This window comes from Manis pentadactyla, chromosome 1 (genome assembly GCF_030020395.1).
Source record: "Manis pentadactyla isolate mManPen7 chromosome 1, mManPen7.hap1, whole genome shotgun sequence".
NCBI classification, from domain to species: Eukaryota; Metazoa; Chordata; class Mammalia; order Pholidota; family Manidae; genus Manis; species Manis pentadactyla.
This window is the reverse complement of record NC_080019.1, coordinates 47,749,570-47,764,638: the sequence shown is the minus strand read 5'-3', so window position 1 is coordinate 47,764,638 and position 15,069 is coordinate 47,749,570. Positions and strand designations below refer to the sequence as shown.

General features: G+C 40.6%; 1 protein-coding gene across 6 annotated transcripts in view; it reads right to left on the bottom strand.

The window, feature by feature from the left end:
* The window catches only part of LARS2 (leucyl-tRNA synthetase 2, mitochondrial), a 173,460-nt gene that overhangs the window by 156,752 nt on the left and 1,639 nt on the right, over positions 1–15,069 (bottom strand). For all 6 annotated transcript variants that reach the window (XM_036899365.2, XM_036899369.2, XM_036899367.2 and 3 more), the window contains exons 2-3: positions 12,589–12,842; positions 7,806–7,934 (exon numbers count right to left, since the gene is read on the bottom strand). In XM_036899365.2, the coding sequence (XP_036755260.2) occupies positions 7,806–7,934; positions 12,589–12,822 (363 nt within the window). In that variant the 5' untranslated portion in view covers positions 12,823–12,842. The remainder of the gene's footprint in view (positions 1–7,805; positions 7,935–12,588; positions 12,843–15,069) is intronic.

The window sequence follows — 15,069 nt, the reverse complement described above, 5'->3', positions numbered from 1 at the left end:
GAACACCTATACTCTAAAACACCAAATAAACTATAAAACACCAAAGGTTTGGACTACAAAACACAAAAGTTTGCCCTTTCCCCCAGGCAGAAGATCCTATTTGCTGGTCAAATTTTTATAGCTCATTTATGTAAAAGATACCATGTCAGGCACTTCCTCTGCCAGACTCCTTTACCTCTTGGTCTCCTACACATCGTACAGGTCAAATGCCTCCATTCTAGGTACACGATGCCACTTTCTTGTCTGATTTCTTTATGGCCAAGACTATCAAAAACATTCACTGGAAGAACTCTCAACACTCCCTTTGGGTTCTGAAATTCTTATTCCTTTATTTCTATCACCATAACTTGGTTTAATCCTTCTACAGTTCCACAACTAACTATATTCATCTGATTTATATGCCCCCTGAGCCCTCTCAATTCCACAAGAATTAACCTCTTCTTGGCTATGCTTTCTAAAAGTCCTAGTAGCTATAACTTGGAAATCTATACAATAAACTTCCAGAGTGTGAAGAATATCATTTCCAGCTGTCTTTTAAACAATACTCTAAGTATTTAAAATTCAGTTTGAAGCCAAGGGAACAGTGAAACAACCCCAAACTTTGGAAGAGAAGGACACTGCCCCCACCTATGGACTAAAGGAACAAAGGGAAGAAGCAGAGTTAACAAGAGTTAACGGGAGTTAACAGAGACCAAAAGCTGAAATCAGCTGCAGATGCGGAAACAGGAAGGTCTGTCCAGACGGAACTGGATTAAGGCAGAAGATTCTAACCAGGCCTGAGAGAAAGAGAAATTCCCCGCTTCCCCCTTCCTCCTGCCCTCGTCTTGTCATAATTTCTTACTGTCTAAAACCAGCCAGAGGCCAGCTGACACCAGAGCTTGGGTAACGTGGCCTGCACCGGTCAGCCTCTCTGCCACATGAACCAAAGCAGGGGATGGTGCTGACAGCAAACAGGCCAACCAACAACCAGCACAGGAACACTAGGAGGACGGCAACATCTACCAGGATTTGAGGTGTCAAAGGAGAGGCAGGACCAGCTACCGGTAAGGGGCAAAACAGGGACTGGAGCCCTGGCAAGTCAGGACAGAGCGGGGCAGGGGGTGAAGCCTGGGAGCCGGGGCTCGACCAGCCTCTGGGACGACGCAGTCACATGACCGTGGCCCACCCTGATGGGCTGAGCCGTGGGCATCTCAGGGCTGCCAGGAAGGATGGATGGTAAGCAGACCTGAAGAAAAGGACACAGGAGAGAGCTCAGCTATATATAACGAAGTACAGACAAGGCTATGGAGAATGTCAGGGACTTCTGCCCAGAAGGGCCTGGTCGGGGAGGGTATGGCCAAAGGGGACGTAGCCTTATCTATACTGTATTACTTCTTTTAAAGGCGGAGTGTGCGATTTCATGTGCAATTTTAAATTACCTTTTTTAAGAAGGAAAAATAGAATAGGCAAAGATACAGTTCTTCCTTCAACACAGGAAATAAGATCCATCAGAGGTAAGAAGACTTTGGAAGGAGAAGGGAAAGAAGCTGGGGTGGCTGGTCACCTGCCGACGGACAGAGAAGCCTGCATAGCTGTTAATTAGAAAGGGCCAAACAGTCCCTAGGAGTGACCAGCTTTCTCTCTCGCATCATAAAACTAAACTTTATATTTGAAATCAGCTCAGCTTCTGAGAGCAACCATGGTTACTGCTTCTCCAAAAATTGCTATATTCAGAGTGTTGTAGTTTCTCTGGAGTAGATTCAACACTTTATTTCCAAGAAATGAGAAACATCACATTTAATTTTGTTTGGCAAGTGTAATAACCCACCATTATTTCAGATTGGGGACTAAAATCTAACAAACTGTTCAGAGTAAAAAATCCAGATGACAGCACATAGGCCCAGGGCAGAAGACCTTTTCTGGGGGTGTGCAAGAACATGACAGGCGACACATTAGCCTGTGTCCAATCAAGACAACAAACCAGCAATTCACTCACCCCTTCAATTACATCTGAAAGGATAAACCCTAGAAATCCACTCTCAACTTTTAGAAGCTACAGAATTTGGAAATTTAAAAACTAAATGCCACGCTATGCACTCTCTGGGCATTTCATCAACACTTGTTGACTGACTGGCAAACTGAAAATGATACAACATGTATTATTGTTCACTTGCTACTAAGGACTCCTCTTGCTTCCTGATATTTGTCGGTAATTATGATCATTCATCTGTGAACACACAGCCTCAATTTCTTTCCTCCTCTGCAGTGAATAGCAAAAAGACCCAAGCAGAGAACTGTATTTAGGCAGTGCCCAGTGGCTTTTTATCTGAGACAAATTAGTCAAAGCCTAATTCTGAGGGGCACTGGGTACCTGGATGGTTCAATAATCCCACTTCTGGCCCAGAAGGTACCAGGGAGACCAGCCAAGGTGAGAGGTGGGTAATTTTATTTTTCCAACCATCTGTGCATATAACATATAAAAACACAACAAAATCACCATGTGGTACAAAGCTTTACATATGTCATCAGGCAATGTATGAGTTTAAGAAGAAACTGGTTGGCAGTGCAGCCTTTTCTGATTCCTGAAGAGAATACTTTATCTCTGGCTTCAAGCTTCAAGCTTCTGCTTAAATAGCCAAACTTCAGGATTACCTTATTATGGCTACTATTAATCAGGTTACACCAGAAAATTGTGTTAGAGTTTTCAAAGGGTTTTCTCATTGTTCATTTCACATGAACCATGCAACAAATCTGTGAGGTGGGTCATGCAGGGATCTAGACTGCTGCTGACTAAAGCCCTTACTCCTGACCACCTCCTCACCCCAAACCACTGACCACTCTGCTTATAAGGCCCACATCTAACCTACATGTGTCTGTGGTCTGCTCAGCTGCTTATGACTTCAGCTTTCCCCAGGAGAACTGTGATGGCCATGATTTTCAGGCCATCTCCATGAGCTACAATGAGATCATGGGAGCCCCCACAATCCACTTACATTCTTCTCTCATTTTCTCCTTTGCAAACTTATCTGCTACTATAGGTGGAAGCAAAAGCAAAAGCAACTTTGAACTTTCCAAATCATCATTCTCACCCATTCTCAAACCCATATTACAATCTTCAGTCTGGCTGGGCTCACAAGACACAGGGACAAACCACAGGCCAGGAGAAGATATTTGCATTGCATTTAAACAACAAAGATTCAATAACCCAGACTATATAAAGAATTTGGCAGATCAATATAAAAATGACAACCCAAAAACTTGGCAAACAATGTGATCACGCCAATCAGAGAAGAGGAAACTTAAATAGACAATAAACATATGAAAATATCTCAGTCTCACTAGGCCAGTACTGAGAAAAATTAGCAGTACAATTAGATACCACTTCCTATATATCAAATTAGGAAAGATTAAAGAGTCTAACATTGTTAGGTGCTGTCAAGGAGGAAGGACAATAAGGAATATCATTCATTGATGGTGGGAATAATAATTGGCACCAACACTCTGGAAAGCAATTTGGCACGATGTAATAATGCTGAGCGTGTGCCCACTCCATGACCCAGCAATGCCACTTCTCCCACAGGCTCACAAGTCAGGTACAAGATGTTCAGTGGAGCAAAAATTTGAGGCAATCTAAACTCTATCTATGCAAAAACAGGTAATTAACTATTGCTATAATTATACAGCACTTATAATGGATAGGCTAACTCTATAGAGACATAGGATAAATCTTAATACAAAATACTGAGTGAAAAAATATGCAGAATATTAAGTAAGATATCTTTTATATAAAATTGAAAATAATACTACATTTAAGGTGTGTGTGTATATCCTTAATATCTAGAGCAAAAACATGTAAATATGAAGGCAAAGGACATATTCTAACTTCAGGTTAGTGGTTACTTTGAATTGAAGGATTAGAATCTGATTTTGTAGAGGAACAACTGTATCTGTAACATTAAAAAAAAAACTAAGGCTAATATGATTGAATGGTAGTATCTGTTTTACCTATTAATGGCAGATCTGGATATCTGGGATACTGTTATTTGTACTTATGTGTTAGAAATGTTCATACTTTAAAAAATACTACATTCAAACTGAAGCAGACCACCTCAGGAAAATGGACAGAAAAGAAAAGGCAGTCCAGAGCAGAATCTGAGGTAGAGTGGACAAATTCCTTGGAAAACAACTTAAAACTGACACAAAAAGAAACAGATGATCTGAATAGCCCTATTTCCACTAAAGAAACTCCCACAAAGAAAACTCTAGGCCCAGACACTCTCACCGGTGAAGACTATTACACCATAAAGGAAGAAATAACCCCAATCATACACAAAGCTTTCAGAAAACAGGAAGAAGGGCACACTTCCTACTTCATTTTCTGAGGCTAGCATAACCCTGATATTAAAACCAGACAGACATTTTGATATCAGAAGGTATCAGAAGAAAAGAAAATTACAGATTAATATTACCTACACACAAAGGGGTAATTAACAAACCGAATATAGCAGTATTTACATTAAAAAAATACATTATGACAAAATGAAATTTGTCCCAGGAACACAAGGTGGTTTAATATGTAAAATATCAATCAACATAATACATCACATTAACAGATTAAAGGAGAAAAACAATCTCAATAGTTGCAGAAAAAGGCATTTCTCAAAAATCTCAGCAAACTAAGAATAATGGGAACTTTCTGAACCTGATAAAGAGCAGGGAAAGATGGAATGGAGCAGGTAAAAACCTGTGGAGGAAACTGAGAGGAAGAAGCAAAGATACAGGAGAAAAACCAGGAAGAGTGAGGTCTCATGCCAAGGCAGCTGGGATTCAAGGAGGAAATGGTTTACTGCACGACATGTCGCTGAGCTGAGAAAGATGAGGATGGAGACACATCCACAGAGGTCACTGGTGGCCTTGCAAAGAGAAGACTCAGTGCATGGGTCACCCTACTTTTTACTTTTCATAATGCTGTTCTTAGAGTACCTGAGAACTACTTCACCTATCTCCGTTCAACAACAAAGCAAACCAACCAAAAAATAAGAAGTTCTCAAAAAAGATAAAGCTTGCTGTATTTTTCTTAGGCCTACTGACTGATTTTTGAGCCTAAAACTCCATTATTTCTATTTAATACAGTAGAAAGTCCAGTGTTTGGAATAAAGCTGGTACTCAATGACTATTTCTTGAATGAATTAACCAACTGTGTCAGACCCTCTTATTCCAGATTCCATATTCCTTCTTTCTTTATAGAGGGAAGATCATGGAACTTGAGCTGAATCTAATCCCATTCTATCTCCAGGACTAGTCCTGGCATTGGGAAAGAGGGATTTTAAAACAGCAGACAGCTCAATACGCTTTCATGTTACTGACAATTACACTGAAATTTCTGTTCCTCTTTTGCCATATCACTTAAAAATGGCAGGACAAAGTTCTCACCAAACGTGGTAGTTCTTTTTGAGATGATCTAAGCTAAACATGGGTTGTGAAAATTAATAAGAAAATTAATTTCAGGGGAACCTGAAGGATACCCCAAACAGACAGCTTATCATCTTAAACAGAGCAATTGAACATAGGAATAAAGAGAACCCTAAGTACCTGCTGAGCCCACAGACTAAGATTCTGTAAGCCATATAGCACATAGTGGTGTGGGGCACCAATCAAATCATAGGACAGACAATACAAATTGATGGCAATGTTTTGCAGTCAGGCTACTTTGCAGAAGGCAACTCTAAACAGCATGCTTCAGGCAGAAGCGAGCAGGGACTCATTCATAAAGTGGTGGTGACTGGCTTCCCAGAGTAAATCAGATCAGGATAAATCATTATCTCATCTGCCACTTATTAAGGGGTTATGATGTGCCCCCCCGACATACTATCTCATTTAACCCACACAAGGTAAGAATTACTGCTATCCCTATTTTAAAGAGGAGGAAAGTGGGATTCAGAGACGTTAAATAACTTGTGCAGGGTCACTCAGAAAGTGGGTAGAAAGATGCTCAAACCTAGTTGTCCAATTGCGAGGTCCAGGCGGACCATGGGCTTCAGTTACTGTAGGTAGGGGGGGAGTCTCCATTTTGTCTTTTGGATCTGAGCTGCCTACAAGGGTCCCAGTATTTCTGAGCCTGGGCTCTGCCTCAAGCTTTCTCTCATCCTTCCCAAGGGAATTAGAATCCCACCTACACCTCTTCAACCGTATCACAAATGTACAATTTTGCTGTACAAGTTTAATCTTCAGCAATTTGCCTGCACTCAGTAATCGCCCAAAATAAGCTGGCATAAATTAAAAAAATAAGATAACTCTAGTTGAAGACTCACAGGCAGATAAAGAAGCATACTTCAGGCAGAAGGCCAATTCATTCTGTAGCAACTCTTTCTAATAAACATAGCAGAAATGATGGAAAGCAGTGTCTGGGAAAAATAACATGCCATAAACCAGGAAGACGAACACCTCTGGCCACGTGAAGGTAGAACACAAATCTCTGAATCTGACAGCATGAAGCTATTAACTCTTCCAGTGACAAGAACCGTTACCACTTGACTTCCTTTTTAGGAATACTTCTTGCTGCCAGTGTCAGTTCAGCAGAATTTTCAAAACAATTGTGACAATGGATTCACTTACCCTTTGAAACGAAAATCTTTACAAAGAACTAGGAGGTGGTGCACACCATTTGTATAGAGCCTGACAGGTTAATAATAGCAACAGCCAGGGGCAGTGCCAGTAAATGTTTAACAATTGTCTCTTTAGAGGAAAAAGGCCTGATTTGTAGCATTTGCTGATTTCCATCCCACCATGGCAGGTTTCAAGCTACTGAGGTGACTAATGCACAGAGTTAGGCACAGATGAGCACAATCACCACTAATATTTATTGGTTTTGTTACATACTATGTGCCAAGTGCTCTATAGTTATCCTCTTTGAATCCTTGTTACAGGCCAACAGGCAGGTAATATTTTATCCCCACTTCGTGGATCAGGGAAAAGTAGTTCTTAGAGAGGTTAATTAAGTAACTAGTGACAGACCACATAGCTCGTAAGTGCTAAGCCTTCAATCCCTGACCATCTGGTTGAATGGTCCATGCTCTCAGCCCCACCTTGACCCCTCTTGTAAATGGTCCAACACGCTATTATCCTTATTCCCCCTCATCTTACAGATGACGCATTGCTAAGGAGTAAAGAGCAGGCTCTGGGGTAACAGACAGTAGGGTAAAAGGACCGATCCACGTCAGCCAAGGAAGGGCCCGTCTCCATCTCTTCCTGTCAATTCACCCTGTCCTTCAAGACCCATGTCACATGTTCTGTCTTTAACGGAGCCTTTCCAAATTCCCCCAAAGATGTTACTCCCCAAGAATTTTTCTTACGAAAACTTTGTTTTTCTATTATAAAATTAATACATGCTCATTAAAGAATACAGAAAATATCAAATAGGAAGAGTTTTCTCTTGGCCCCCACCTCCTACTCACAGTGTGTGATCCATATTTGCACTAGTGGATTCATTCCCCTATACAATTGTCTATGTGTTCCACCTCCACCAGAGGGTGAACTCCTCCTGGGCAGGTATCATGTGTTACCCACATCTGTAATTACCCTTCACCCACTCCCATCCCATCTCCACCCGTAGCACAACACCAAACACATGGTTTCCCCCCAGTTATTCTAGATGCTTTATTATAATGTCTTCCAACTCACAAAGGAAACATCAACTTTTTCATGTTTATCTTCAAAGCTGTCCTAATCTTAACTAAAATTGGTTCTTTGATTTGTCTTGAATACGTATTACTGCTTTCTTGTCCTGTGTGGGGAAGACGGCTGTTCCAGCAGGCGTCTTTTCTTACCTGCATCCCTCTCATCTTCTGGAACCGTGCAATGGCATCACTGATGGTATACACACGCACATGGCCCATGTGCAGCTTGCCAGAAGGATAAGGGAACATGGAAAGCACATAAAACTTGGGCTTTGATTTCTAGGACAGAATGACAAAGAATGAGAATGAGTATTTATTAAGCATTTACTGGGAACCCTACATTCACATAATATTTTGGCACTTTACTCAATGCAGTAATTTAACATTTTAAAAAGTTACCTTTTAAAGAAATTGTTTCCATAATGTAAATTGACAAAAATCAAAATTCAAAGCCCTGGTTTGAACTAAAGACAGTCCAAAAGAATGCTGACCAACCTCAAAGAGCTAACTGCCCATATATATTTTTTATCCTTTTTTTTTTCCTTTTTAAGACAGTTTCTGTTTAGGTCTTAACTGTATGTTTTTCCAAATGAAGCTCTAACACATATACCCATCTATTTCAAGGAAACAATAGTTAAATCACATAGATTTGACAACTCTAAAAATGGAGCCCCTTCCTAAATTTCCTGTAGATGCATTTATCCGCAGATTCTGCAGAACTCTCAAACTTTCAAAGAGAAAGCTTCATCTTAGCAAAACAGAAAAATGGCACATGCATCTGAACAGAATGAGCACAGGGCAGGGACTCCTTACCGCATTGCTGACTTTGAGTTTGGCACACAAGGGGATAAGACTCCAAAGGACGCTAAGTCATTTAATTGACTCCTTATTGGGGACCGTGGTTCAAGGTCAAGCACTGTGTTTCCCTTACTACCTGCCTGCTCTCCCACCCCCACCACAGCCCCCAGTCATGCCCAGCAGGGGTTTAGTAACTGGCCCCCAACAGTAGTTATTACCAAAGGCCATTTTTTCCCAACAAATTCTGCAAATCCTGTCCAGGTGATAGGAATGTTCCTCCACCAGCCTTAAATCCTCCTGGGGGGTGGGTCTCTCCTCCCAAAGCAGAAACAACAACAGGTGACTGCATCTCTCTGGTCACTAGGGTTGGGACTATCTTGATCTTATCACTATTTCATTTATTTCTGCTACTGTTTTCCTCTTTCTGTCCTCACACCCTTCCTGGAGCGCTACTGAGTTCTTCAGAGCTTTGCTTCCCCAAAAGTAGTGAAAACAAATACAAAACAGAATATTCATAACCACTCTTCTATGTATGTGTATTTGGGGGCAGTGGTATAATATTTTGCTAACTATTTGCATTACTGATGGTAACTGACAAAGCTAACTGTAATCGGCGAGCAAAAGAAACCAGAAATCAAGTTCTTTCCAAATGTCATTTCACTCTTGGTTTAAATTTCCTTCAGCAAAGAACTTAAACAAACCTTTAACAGGCCCACTAACATGTAGCAAAATAAACTAGAGGGGAACATCCTCTAGAAATTGCTAATGAGTGGTTAGTAAAGCTGCCTAAAGGAGGAAAGGGAAAAGAGAATAAATAGTCTGGATAATACAAACCTAGAAAATCATCTTCAAATGCAGAAGTGACAGCTGCAACTGATGTATATAAATGGACATACTGCAGCATATCGATCACACACTTTAATTGGAAACTGTGGATCCATAACTCGTAGGAAAACCTCAGGAGCATGAGAGGTCCGAGGCTCAGGAACAGGTGGAGACGTAGGCCTTACTGCCTTTAAGAGGGAAAGTGACAGATAATCCTCTCAGCTTATAAACAAGGCCCTCACAGAAGGTATCACTGCACACAGAATCAGATGCAAACTGTCTACTCTAGGGAAACTTTACTCCTCTGTGCAATGGATTCGGTCTATTTTTTATTTGGAAATTTTTAGGGGGACAGGAAAACAGCTGATACAGAGTTCTTTGGGATCTGAAAAAACAAAATCCTTGATATAAACTATTTCTAGTTTTTTGTTTTAAGGTTTATACATTAAACCTATTTTTCTTTTATTATAATCACCTTGTTTTTATTACAGTGATATACTTGTTTCTTATATTGTTTCTATTTAACAATTAATCTTGCCCAAACATTTTCCACATACAGCTTATTCATTTGCATTTCCTTTTAGTTCGTCTGTCCAACAAAGAGTAAATTTATAGGAAAATCGAGTTATTTATTACATTCTAGCCAAGCCAAACTCCAAAACTGAGTTTATAGAAGATATATAGGAAAGTATTGCTAGCAAAAGTCTTTAAAACTCATGAATATTTTTGTTTATTGCAGAAAAGGTATTCAGCTACTGCCTGCCCCCGCCTTTTGCTCTTCTATATGAATTAAGTCATTTTCCTCTGTGACAATGATATATGTTCTATCCTCTGGGGGTGGAAAAGAGAGAAGGAGTTATGGGAGTTTATGTTATAATTGAGCAGGAATCTGACTGAAAGGGAAATTTTCATAATTATATAAAAATGTAAGCATTGAAGCCTTTAAAAGAAATGAAGATTGCAAGCAAAGGGAAAAGGATGGGTTTTATAAGTGGGTCCTATTATTTCTGTCAGCTTCTGACATCAGGAGAAAGATAATTCCTGCCTTTCCATAGAGCACGTTCCGAAGCTGTCCAAGAGCCTTGACGATGGCAGACAGAAGCCTGGAGCCCTCGTTCTGGCCACAGCCTTGCCGCTGGCTGTGAGACCTTAGGCGAACTCCTCTGCCTTTCTGGGCTCAGTTTACAATTTGCAAATCAAAGGTGAGGCAAAAGAACGTTCCAGGAGAGCATCTCAGCAGAGAACGAAACCTTCCTCTGAATGTCAGTTTTCTTACCCAGAAAGTGTGGATAAAAATACCTATCTCCTGGGTTGTTTCAGGATTAAATGAGGTAATATATGGGAAAATGGTGCCTGACACCCAGTACAAGCCTCATGAAACAAAAATTCGTCTCCTAATGATGGTTATGAAGATGATGGCAAGACATTCAACTTCTAGAAACTTGTTTGGGTAGATTTCAAATGTACCGAACACCAGAGTGAGGTCAATTCTAAATGCTTCAAACTCCACCAGCACCCAGTCACATTCTCAGTCTGACAAAGACATACCACTGTTTTTCTCTTCTTGTATTTTTTATTTATGTAACACTTCAGTTTGTTAAATGTATTCAGATACATTTTCTCATTTGATTTTCAAAACGATTCTGTCAGATAAACAAAGCAAGGAGTCTGAGGATCTAAGAGGTGAAATGATGTGGCTGTGATCACACTGGTTTCTTGGGCCAGAGCCAGCATTACTGCCCAGGCTCTGGACTCCTTCTCAAGTGCTCTCTCCACTTCACCATTTCCCTAACAGACTGCTACCAGGGGACCACCCACAATGTCCCTTAAGCTATTTCTCCAATTAAAAACATAGCTTACTGTGACCCATTTAATTTTTTAAAAAACCATATGCTTGAGAAGAATGAGATGTCACAAAATCTGTAATCCCCAAGTTTAAAGTGTTTGGAAACCACTACATTATAAACTAAACCAAAAAGAAAAGAGAGAAGAAAAGAAAAAAACTAATTTTATGCTCTTCATTCAGAATTAAACTGCTACCTAGAGTTTGTTTCCAGAATACATTTAGTAGCATTAGTCTGGTCATGTTGACATGAAAGCTTTTCACTCCTAATGAGGTAAAAGTCAAGCTTTCACTGAACAATTATGCATCATATTCAAACTTTCCTTTTTATCATTTTACTTGTTATATCCTACATCTTTCTCACTGCCAGATTTTCTTTCTAATCAGTGCCAAAAACCACCCTTCAATTTAACACAAGTAACTCCCCCGAACACACACATTTTTCATAATGACCAATCTTGCAGAAAATATGAGTCTGGTAAGAGTGACAATTAGGAGATGGGAAAAGGCAATTCTAGTGAAGTGTGGTCTTGGGCAGTTACATTTACTCAACTGCTTGCCTTTGGCCTTATCTCTTTAATTGAACATAGAGGATCTGTATTATTTGGTGAGGGATGGTCAGAATGTAAGAGTAAACTAATGCTTTGCTCTGGTTAGATCTAACATTTCACATCACAATCACATCTCCCATTTGTCATGTTCATCAATATCCAGTGGTGAGGTTAACACATCCAAGGCTGATCTGCAATAGGCTAACATCCTACAGAAGCAGTCGGCCTCCAGCAGTGTGCTCCCTGGAAACTGGCTACAGCAAGTTCTCAAAACAACTGAGTCCGGGAGAGTGCTGAGCCAGCACACACAGACCAGAAACCAGGTGTCCACCAACTGGTACAGCTGCTACTGCAAGGCTGGATCCCAGCCCCAGATCACACAAGGGAAGGGCTGGTACCTCCCAAACCATGATGCTGAGATGGCAGAATAGGGTTGAAGGCCAAGGTCAGGCCAGGGGAGGGCAGGTACTTCTCAGAATATGTGGATTAAAAGTTCTACAGCCCGAGGGGCCCAGGTCTCTCTCCTGGAGCCTCATATCTGATACTGCAGCTCCCTGCATGCTGCCCACCATGCAATGGACCATGAAGGACCTGACACCTGTGTGGCTCCTGTCTTGATGAGTTTCCCCAGCAGATGCTGCCCACCTGCACTTTGCAGATACGTGCTTCACACTCAAACTCTTTAAAGCACTATCCCTGTCCCATTTCATTTACTCCTCACAAGCATCCTTGGAAGCAGATGGGCGCCATTATTAACACTGTCATATTAGGGAAGAAAACTGAAGCACAGACAGATTTGATCATTTGGTTCGAGGTCACATACTTAATGACTTATTTGAACACGGGCAGTCTAAGCCCTAAGTTCAAGTCCTTAGCCCTTCTTCTGTACCCTCTCAGAATCTCTCAGAATACTCACATCAGTTTCTGAAATTTTTGAGGCCTGTTCTTTTATTTGTTGATGCCACCATTTCTCAACATCCTTTCTTGTCTGCAATGTATACTCCTTCGTCCACTTTCCAGTGGCACTGTAAATACCTCTGGAACATCCAGCAATCACTCTTCTTCCCCAGCTGATAACATCTGGCACACCATTTAGCTGTCTTTTCAGAAGAGAGGCATAAAAATCCAGTCTCTGCCAAGCAGAAGCCATCTTCAGAAGATGGGGACACCCTGAAAAACAGGGCAGGAGACTCACTGTGAGCAGCCTGGGGCCCTCTCCTGGGCTTGTCCTCCCTTCCAGCACAGCCCAGTGGTCCCTGCCTGTTCACACGCTTGCCTCCTCTTTTGATGATTTCCTGCCCTGAAAAGAATACTTTAGGGTTTAATTGGCTAAACGCAAACTTAATGGAAAATATATAAAGGTGCTCAGTGCTCCCAAACACAAAAGTCCCACAGGAAGAAACGGACACTGACCTGGGCCCACTCCAGACACAACTTCACGGGCCGCAGAGGAGGCAGCAGAGCCCCCTCCCACCCTCCCCTCAGGCCAGCCCAGGGTCTTCTAGCAGGCTTCACTTCCCAGCGCCCAGGCTTCAGCAGAGCTCCAAGCACATTGTGGCTTGGCCTCAGGCTCGAACATCAGAAAGGATCTGAACACAAGCATCCCAAGAGGAGCAGAGACTCTAAGCTATTATTAGCATTTTCATACATATTATAAATTAAATAAACCCAGTAGGCTGAGCCAGGAAATAACCATTATTTAGAAGACTGTTTATTCATTTAGTTCTTCATTCATTTACCAGATGTTTATTGAATACCGCTAGGTCCACACTGTTCTAGGCAGTAGGGACCCAGCAGTGAACAAAAACAAAATCCCTTTTTTCACAGCATTTACATACTAGTAGGGAACACAGAAATATCTGGTATAGTGTGGTGAGTACTATGGTCTTTGGAATACAACTCATGGGTTCATTAGGACATCTGATTCCAATTCAAAATTCAACTTTAATGTTTCACTAGCTTCTTCCAAAGGTGAAATCCAGAAATGACTTCACAGGAGTTTTCAGGTTTCATCACTGTTTAAAAGTTTAGGGTGAGAGTTCATCAAATATTTAAGATTATGACTACACAGCCTAAGCATTTTGCTTTCTTGCATAACAGCATTCAAAAGTGCTAGAGTGAAGAAACAGATGAAAAGAGGTCTTTCAAAACCAAGGGAGAAATAAAGGAAGGACCGGGCACTCTGAACTGGTGGTGTTAATGCTTTGATTCTTTCAAAATTTTTCCGTATCTAGTAGGGTTTGGTCTGCTTCACAAAGATACTGGGTCATAAGTGTTGCCAGGAGGGTTCATTAGACGCTTAGACAAGTATGCTTCGCACTCACATAAAATGGCATCTGTGTGCTGGCATTTCACAAGTTGGTCTGCCAAAGTTCTTGACATACCAATTCTCACTGTATTTAATGCCTCTTGCTCCTTTTGCAGGTAGAATCAGACACGGGCTTGAACAAACTTCCCTATCCATTGGGCTTGGCTATTTAAAGTGTACAGATATGACTACAGATATTATAGTGACCTGTATGAAATTGGTTATTATCAATTTAATATGACCAACCTAATAGACGCTTTGTACAATTAAGGCAATTGCATTTTTTTAGGGGTTGCATTTCTTTATAATTAGAACTTTTCACAGGACACATGGATTTTATGGTTCTCTTGCTAAGTCAGCATTTCCATCTCTTCACAAGCCATTTAGCAGATGCTTATAGATACAAGCTTGCCATTTCACTCCTGGACTGCATTCCCTAAGAACACATAAGGAGAGTGTTCTGGACTATCATAGAAACAATGGGAAACAACAAAACTATAAAAATACAAATTAACTGATCTCAATCTCATATGTTTGTTTCAATGCTGGTTAGCCATTGTAATAAATGAAATTTCAAAAAGTGCAGACTGATCACCAATATGAGCAAGACAAAGGAATGTCATTCTTCCACTTAAAATGCTAATCCCATCTCTATAACTAGTTACCCTATATGCTAATCATAAATAACACATAACATCCCTCTCTACACAAGAATAAGCTTTCTAAATATGTTCATATTAATACCTGGCTCACTAATAACCTCTCCTTTTCATAAATCAATGGTATAGACTGGAGAATCCTGAAACAGATCTGGGAATTTTTAAAAATTTAAAGTTTATGAAGAAAAAGGCACAAGTGGATTACAAAGTACTAGATTATTCCATGCATGGGGTAAAAAAACAAATTAGAGCGCTGTCTCTAATACACCAAAGTAAATCCTATATTGAGTAGTTTTTTTTTAAGTACTATAAAACAAGATGAAAATGTAGATGAGCATTTAATAAATCTTACAAGGTGCAGGATGTTTCTGTCCTGAGCATAAAAGCAATGGAAGTATTCACAAAGGAAAATATTAATAGATGTGACTCT